This window comes from Cucurbita moschata, unplaced genomic scaffold (genome assembly GCF_002738365.1).
Source record: "Cucurbita moschata cultivar Rifu unplaced genomic scaffold, Cmos_1.0 Cmo_Scf00009, whole genome shotgun sequence".
NCBI classification, from domain to species: Eukaryota; Viridiplantae; Streptophyta; class Magnoliopsida; order Cucurbitales; family Cucurbitaceae; genus Cucurbita; species Cucurbita moschata.
In genome coordinates this window covers 2571274-2578618 of record NW_019268525.1, presented here as the reverse complement: position 1 = coordinate 2578618, position 7345 = coordinate 2571274, and the positions used below count along the sequence as shown (strand labels likewise).

General features: G+C 37.9%; 1 protein-coding gene across 4 annotated transcripts; it reads right to left on the bottom strand.

Moving 5' to 3' along the window:
- Window positions 1-2877: 2877 nt before the first annotated feature.
- Window positions 2878-7263, bottom strand: LOC111447746 (exocyst complex component SEC15A-like). Of its 4 annotated transcripts, none has more exons than XM_023087065.1 (2): window positions 6847-7263; window positions 2878-5412 (listed from the first exon to the last, which is right to left on the bottom strand). In XM_023087065.1, the coding sequence occupies exon 2, from the start codon at window positions 5393-5395 to the stop codon at window positions 3038-3040; it is 2358 nt and encodes a 785-aa protein (XP_022942833.1). In that variant the 5' UTR covers window positions 5396-5412; window positions 6847-7263; the 3' UTR covers window positions 2878-3037. The 4 variants fall into 4 exon arrangements, with proteins under 4 accessions (XP_022942833.1, XP_022942832.1, XP_022942835.1 ...); XM_023087064.1 differs by having other exon boundaries at window positions 2878-5409; XM_023087067.1 differs by lacking the exon at window positions 6847-7263 and adding an exon at window positions 5684-6036.
- Window positions 7264-7345: the final 82 nt, after the last annotated feature.

Sequence of the window (7345 nt, the reverse complement as noted above, 5' to 3'; positions counted from 1 at the left end):
AAAAAAAAAAAAAAAAAAAAAAAAAGAAAAAAAAAAGAAAAAAAAAAAAAGAAATTGTTCGAGTCTATTTTGTTACGTTTTTATTTGAATATTTTTTACATTTGTAACCTTATTTCCTTTTAATGATTTTTTAACACCATTAATTTCCAACGAATCTCTAATCTTTTTTAGTAATTTAGACATTCTTTTAATAATGTTAAAAAAAAAAAAAATGTAGAAGAACTGTCATTTTCTCGAATTTTGGTACCACAAATGTCTTAATTACCCTTAGGATAAAAATTACAAATTAGCCCACAACAAATCTAAATTACAATCTGAGTGTGTTGTCTCACACTCTTAGCCCACGACAAATCTAAATTACAATCCGAGCGTGTTGTCTCATACTCTATCCCCCCGACCATCGTTCTCTTTAGGTCAATGTCGTCGATTAGTATAGTCTTACTGCAACCTTAACTATGGATTACAACTTTGTCCGACAAAATTATAATTTTTTTTTTCTTAAATAATTGGTCAAAGAAAATAATTGTGAAGAAAGAGGGAGAATTATTGAAATAAGTGGAGTTTGAGGGTCCAAATCATAATTTGTTGTTTTTTTTGGGTCCTTTGGAGAGGATTGAAAGATATTAATCAATTTTATTTTTATTTTGGATTTTAATTTTGGGATTTGTGAAGCGGAAGCTTTTTTGGGTCACATTGTAACACTAACATCAACATCTTATTATTATTAATATGATTATCAGAACCACATAATTAACAATATATTCTTTTTCTTTGTTTTCCTAAGTATATTCCCCAATAAAAGATTGACCAAGATTTCCATGCCTCCACTCATCAATAATGCTCTACTTTATTATGAATGCTTATTATTAATTAATATTTTACACTATCATACTTTATAAAATTTTAATTTAACCAAAAAAAAAAACATATTATGCAGATGCATATTCACTCAATTCAATGAATCAACCAAAACATAAAACAGAATACCTGTTTTCGTAATTGAATAATCTAATAATCTTCGCAAGACACTCGATCATAACTCTACGAGACAATTTTTTAAAGTAATCATAAAATACAATAGTCTAAGCTCACCGCTACTAGATATTGTTCCTTTGAGATTTTCCTTTCAGGTTTTCCCTCAAGGTTTCCACACCCAAGACACTCGATCATTACTCTACGAGACAATTTCTTTAAAGTAATCATAAACTACAACAGTTCAAGCTCACCGCTACTAGATATTGTCCCCTTTGAGATTTTCCTTTCAGGTTTCCACATCCAAGACACTTGATCATTACTTTACGAGAAAATTTCTTTAAAGTAATCATAAACTACAACAGTCAAAGCTCACCACTATTAGATATTGTCCTCTTTGGGATTTCTCTTTCGGGTTTTCTCTCAAGGTTTCCACACCCTTATAAAGAATGTTTCGCTCCCCTCTCCAACCGATGTGAGATCTCACAATCCACCCCTCTTAGGGGCCTAGCGTCCTCGCTAGCACTTGTTCAGAAAGGAGGATTCAAATTAAAATGAATATTTGTGAAGCAATTATGAAATGGGTTGAAACTTAGATTGATTTCTGGAAATGTATTGAGAGACAAGAAATGACATCCAAAGCTGATGAGAAACTGCTAATAATAATGCAAAGGAAGATTCAAAAGTGAATGTCATTGTCAAAGAAGGTTTGACTCAAAGCAGCCAGAGGAGGTGAACCCCACATGTATTAGAAAGGCCTGCAGATAAGTTATGGGATGCAATGGATGTGGGGCTGTCCTAAAGTTGTAAGGTACAAAGTGGGAATAGTTTTGTGGCTTTCAGAATATGGAAGATAATGGTCACATGTTGGGTGGAATAGAAGAAACCATTGGGAATCACATGGCTTTGGTTCTTATTTTGGCCTTCACATGACCCTAAGTAATGGAACAAAATAAACAAATGCTTTTAACTTTACTTTCTTCCTATTCTTTTGTATAGTCTCAGTTGAAGTTTTGTAATTGGAGTTGGAATTGGAATTGGAACCACATCATTTGGGACCCCCATGAAGTGATGTGTTGGTGTAGGAATCTTTTAAGTTTCATGGAATTGCTTCATAAAACTTTGGTTTAGGATAGAATCCTCCATTTGGGTTCGGGGGTTCTATTTTGATGGGTGATTTCGTCTTCTAACGACCTATGATTTGATTGAATCAAAGATGAGTTTTCCATCAAGGTATCACTACCTATCAATTTAGAATTTCAACCTGATTGACAACCGAAAATGATGGTGTAACAGCTTAAACCCACCGCTAACAAATATTGTCCTCTTTGAGATTTCCCTCAAGATTTTAAACGTGTCAATTAGGGAGAGGTTTTCGCACCCTTATAAAAAATGTTTCGTTTCCCTCTCCAACCGATGTGGGATCTTACAGAAGGGCGTGCTCTAGAGATGTCCATTTAACCCATGGAGCCAAGGATGAGAAGTGAAATAGGAGGAGGGAACGGAGACAGGAAAGCTACTTTATGAAGGTGTAACAGCCTAAGCCTACTGTTAGCAGATATTGTCCTATTTGAGTTTTCCCTTCTAGGCCTTTCCTCAAGGTTTTAAAACGTGTCTGCTCGGGAGAGGTTTTCACACCCTCATAAAGAATACTTTGTTCCCCTCTCCAATCGATGTGGGATCTCAAGAAAGGCATGCTCTAGAGATGTCCATTTAATCTATGGGGCGGGGGATGGAGATTGAAATAGGAGGTGGGACGGAGACAGGAAAGCTATTTTATGGCTTCATCATATATCTAAAACTATCCTGACAGAATCAGAACTGTAATACCAAGGAACTTGTAAAGGAAGAGGAAATGACAAGCAAACATAAAGCTAGAACAAATACTAATGATGTGAGGAGGGATAGTGACCAAAAGTTTCTTCAAGCACGAAGAGGTATTGAATAATATAACACAAATCATCTAAACAAAGTGTAGCAGAGAACACAAATTATACAGCTACTGAATAAATATGGCGAAGGGAGTTGAGTTCTTACTGCTGTTGCAGCCAATCTTCAAGCCTTCTTAGTTGAAATCTTTCAGTCTTTTCTTCAGAATGTCCATCGACTTCTTTCGAGAGCTTTGTTTCGTATTTCTGTTCGAAAGGCTCCCAAAGATCCCATCAGGAGAATCTTTAAATTTCTCACATATAATACCCACCTTCTTATAATCCAACATGTTATATTTCTCCTCTCTTATTTCAGGATTCATGAAGTTTTCAGGTTGACTGCTCAGCAAAAGGTTAATAAGTTGCCTGGCTTCCACCAAGCCTTTTCGAAAGCTACCTCCTTCATACATTTCACTCAATCCGCTGCTATGGAACTTCTCATCTGCAAAAGTTTCCAGCACCTTTAGATCGTTGTCGATGGCCATGACTGCGTTAGCATTGAACCTTTTGACGCTATCACTAAGAAAAGCTGCGAAGATAGAGTTCGATATGTGTTCGAACGCCCCACTTCCAACCTTGTATAAGGCTTCCAAAGGTAAAATCTGCTGTACGGTGGATAATATAGTGTCAAGATAGATAAGCACTTCATTTGTATAGTCATTTGCATTTGCAGAAACCTCCTCAGAAGTCCAACTAATATTCTCTGTTAGAGCCATAAACTCATCTAATTTGGTATTAACCAAATTCAACAATGCAAGATTAGCTGCATCTCTTGAAGTTTTAAGAACAATATTAGAATTAAGATTAGCTTGTGGCCTTTCAAGAAGAGGCACCCCAGATAGTTGAGCTGCATAGCCAAGGAAAAAATCGCAGGCTCGTTCAAGAACAGTTATATTTGCAGCAATTTGCATTGGTTGAGAAACAGCAAAAGAGCTGCTATGAATAGTATTGAGTATTGCTTCATTTAAAACATCTGTTAGGAGCCTATCCAAGTACTTCTTCACAGCATCGAACGGACTAGAATGCACGCTGTACGACAAATAATCAACAGACCCTTTAATGAAGGACCTCACAATGCGGCAGACATCAGGAACCGTAGACGAAAATGGTGCTATATATGGAAATGCAGGCATTATATCCGACGACTGGAGATTAAAGGAGAGAACGTTGGTTTCGTAATCACTATCTTTTTTCATAACCATCTGCTTACCAGAGTCATTAGCAAGAGCATCCACAATCTGCTGCCGACACTCTTCCAAAAGAAGCTCGTGGTATTTGTCCCGGCTTTTTTTGAAAGCCTCGAGTACCGCACCAATTTCGTACCCATATTGTCTAAGAGCAGATGCCAAAAGAGTGACATAATCCTTCACCAGAAGAAGGTGGGTTGCAGAGTCCATGAGGGAAAACTGTTCTTCCAGCACTGATGTCAACTTGCTAACAACAGTATCTAACATTGCATCGAACTGTTCAGCTGATAATAGCCCTCTAGCAGTTCTCATGACGCGATCCTCGACAATAAAATAACCTGCAATTTGAGCTAAAAATGTCTGATAGGATTCTATAAAAGGCTGACTAGAGGAGATCTGCAAGTCTGAATTAAGCTGCAGCATTCGGTTCCTATAGTAATATTCACGAAACTGCTCTAGGGTGCCAAGGCTTGCATGAATGTGATATGCCCGATAAACGGGTGTCAGGTCAAACTTTAGAGCCGAGTCCTCATCAATATCTTCAACATCTAAAGTATACGCAAAATCTCCCAAACCTGAAATGCTCTGTTCCTCAACTTGCCTCTGACGCTCTAACATTGCCTCGTCTTTTTGACGAGAAGTTGCTGCATGACCGATAGCTGTATGCCCAATAACCTTGGCAGAACTTCTTATGTGAACAAGCCATTCATTAAATTCATCAGAAACTTTCTTCGCAATGTGAGATTTAATCACAGGAATTCTTGTCTCAATGACCATTTTTAGTGACTTGACCGAAATCTTCTGCAAATAATTCTTCTCAATCTGATTGATAGTTTTCAATGCAGGGTAGAACTGGTCTTTAGAGATATGAAAATTGCACTTGGCACAAAGATCCAACACTTGAACACAATTCTCAGACATGTTGATGGCTTTAGCCACATTCTTTTTAATAGAATAAGATCCAAGAAGTTCCTCGAGTCTGACCAAGAGAGCGCTCCCTACCTCTTGCAATTTAGAATTATCACTAGATAGTTCACCCTTCAACTCTTCTGCATCGACCAATACACCACGAAGTTCATCGACTGCACAAATAAATTCTTCATAGTGCGTCTTGCACAATTCCTCAATTTCAACTTCTTTCTTCTTCACAATGATCTTCAGCTGATGAAGGAGAGTTTCTGGCCACCTCATTTCAAATGCATGTCTCACAATTGGAGCAAGATCTTCGCCATTCCCAATCAATGAAGCAAGGTCGTCTGCAGTTTCCCCGTTCTCTGCAGCGTTTCTCCTTTTTGGCTTTACCTCCATTATTAAGATCAACTCTGCTGCAAAAACATAAACAAGATTAATATAATATCTATACTTTGCAAAAGTTAAGACTTGGTTTACTAAGCAATAAATGGCACAATGAGGATCAAGTATTCACGCTCAATCAATATTCATTTCAGAAACAATCACTAACATTCTTAGTATTCAACCTACTCTAACTCACTAGAGAATATGGAGAAAACATCTTTCATAGTTTATAGGACGAACCCTATATGAGTATTCCGATGACATTGTCTACATTCAAATACTAGAAAAAGGTTTACGTACCCCATAGCAATGGTGTGGTTAGTCAGTGGTTGCACGCATGGGAGTCTTTTTCTACAATATAACAACAGCTTTCTTCTTTTCACCTCAAGGACAAGGGGAAACTGTGGGTGTTGGCAATATTTTCAAAGCAAAAGGTGTACTTCAAATGATGAACTCTTAAGGTAAGGAGGCCTTAAAATGGGAACCATAAGAAAAACTTAAGACCAAGAAGGATCATTCTGGATCTCAGTAAAAAAATAAGCAAATGAAAGCAGAGGGGTCAACCCTCAATTACTAAGAAAATAGAAATGAAGGAGAGTCGAGCTTGAAGATGACCAGTTGTGTAACATCTCAAGCCCACCGCTAGCAAATATTGTTCTCTTTGGGCTTTCCCTTCAGAGCTTCCCCTCAAAATTTTAAAACGTGTCTACTAGAGAGAGGTTTCCACACCTTTATAAGGAATGTTTCGTTCTCCTCTCCAATCAACGTGGGATCTCACAAGTTGTTTGATGGGATGGAAATGGAATAAAGTGTCAGGTTTAGAGAATGAAGGAATTTAAACTATGAAAAGTAAATGAGAATGAAGGAATTTAAACTATGAAAAGTAAATGAAAAAAACGTGAAGAAGATGAACTGGTTGCCTTGCTTAATGAGGCACCGCCATTGAAGTTATTGGCAACCATCGGGCAAGCCTTCATTGAAGGAGCATGGGATAGCAAAAAATGGGGCAACCCAGGCAAGAGGTGTCTCGCCTTCACCAAAGGCACACACCTCAGTGCGCCTAAAGAATGGGACAATCCATGACGAGCATATGCTTAACCACTGTAGCCTGACCTTTTGGTCCAGAAATTTAACATGATATCAAAACAAGAAACCGAATTCTCCAGGAGACAAACACGGAGACAATAAACAAAAACCTTAGCAAAAACTCTTACTGCTACAATTGAGAGGACGAACGACTGGAGAAAGAATTTCCAATTGAAAATTGGGAAATGGGAAAATCCCAGCAGAGGACACCAATTGGAGAAAGTTCCCTCCAATACCCTAATAGTTATCCATATCAACACAAAACATTTGATATCCATCTAGAAAACCAGTCCAAATCACCTATAGAGCTCAAACACACACAACGAAAGACAATTTCGTTCCATAACAATGATATCAGAATCAGCCATTAAACAGACCTTCAGCGGAGGGTTCGATCACGCATGGAGAGGTGAAGCCTGAATGACAAATGGAGAGATGAGTATCACACACGAACCGCAAATATGAACTCCGGCGAGATCAGCAGCGTCCGGAAACGAGAAAGGGAGACCAAGAAAGGCGATAACCACTAGGTCTCCTTCCACTGAAAGAGAGGAATTCCAGCTTGAGAGAGGGAATCCCAGTAGGCTGAAACGAGCTCTAATTCGGGAGGGATGGAGCTTTTCCCTTCAATTAATGGAAACTGAAGTGAGGCCTCGACGAAAGAGGGTTTATGAAGAAATGCAGAGGGGACTGGAAGGGTTCAGCTTCATGAGTGCCAGAGCAGCCAGCTTGAAGATGAACATGGGGCGGCAAGTGTTTTACTAGAAAAAGGTTCGTAAATTTATCATCTTTTAAGGCTATATGTGTAATTTCCTCCAAATATATATATACTTACATAAATATTTATATCATCATAAAAAAAAAAAAAAAAAAAAA

What these genes read in the sequence shown, in the direction of transcription:
- LOC111447746 (XM_023087065.1), bottom strand. Translation starts at nt 5,395, where the DNA reads ATGGAGGTAAAGCCAAAAAGGAGAAACGCTGCAGAGAACGGGGAAACT.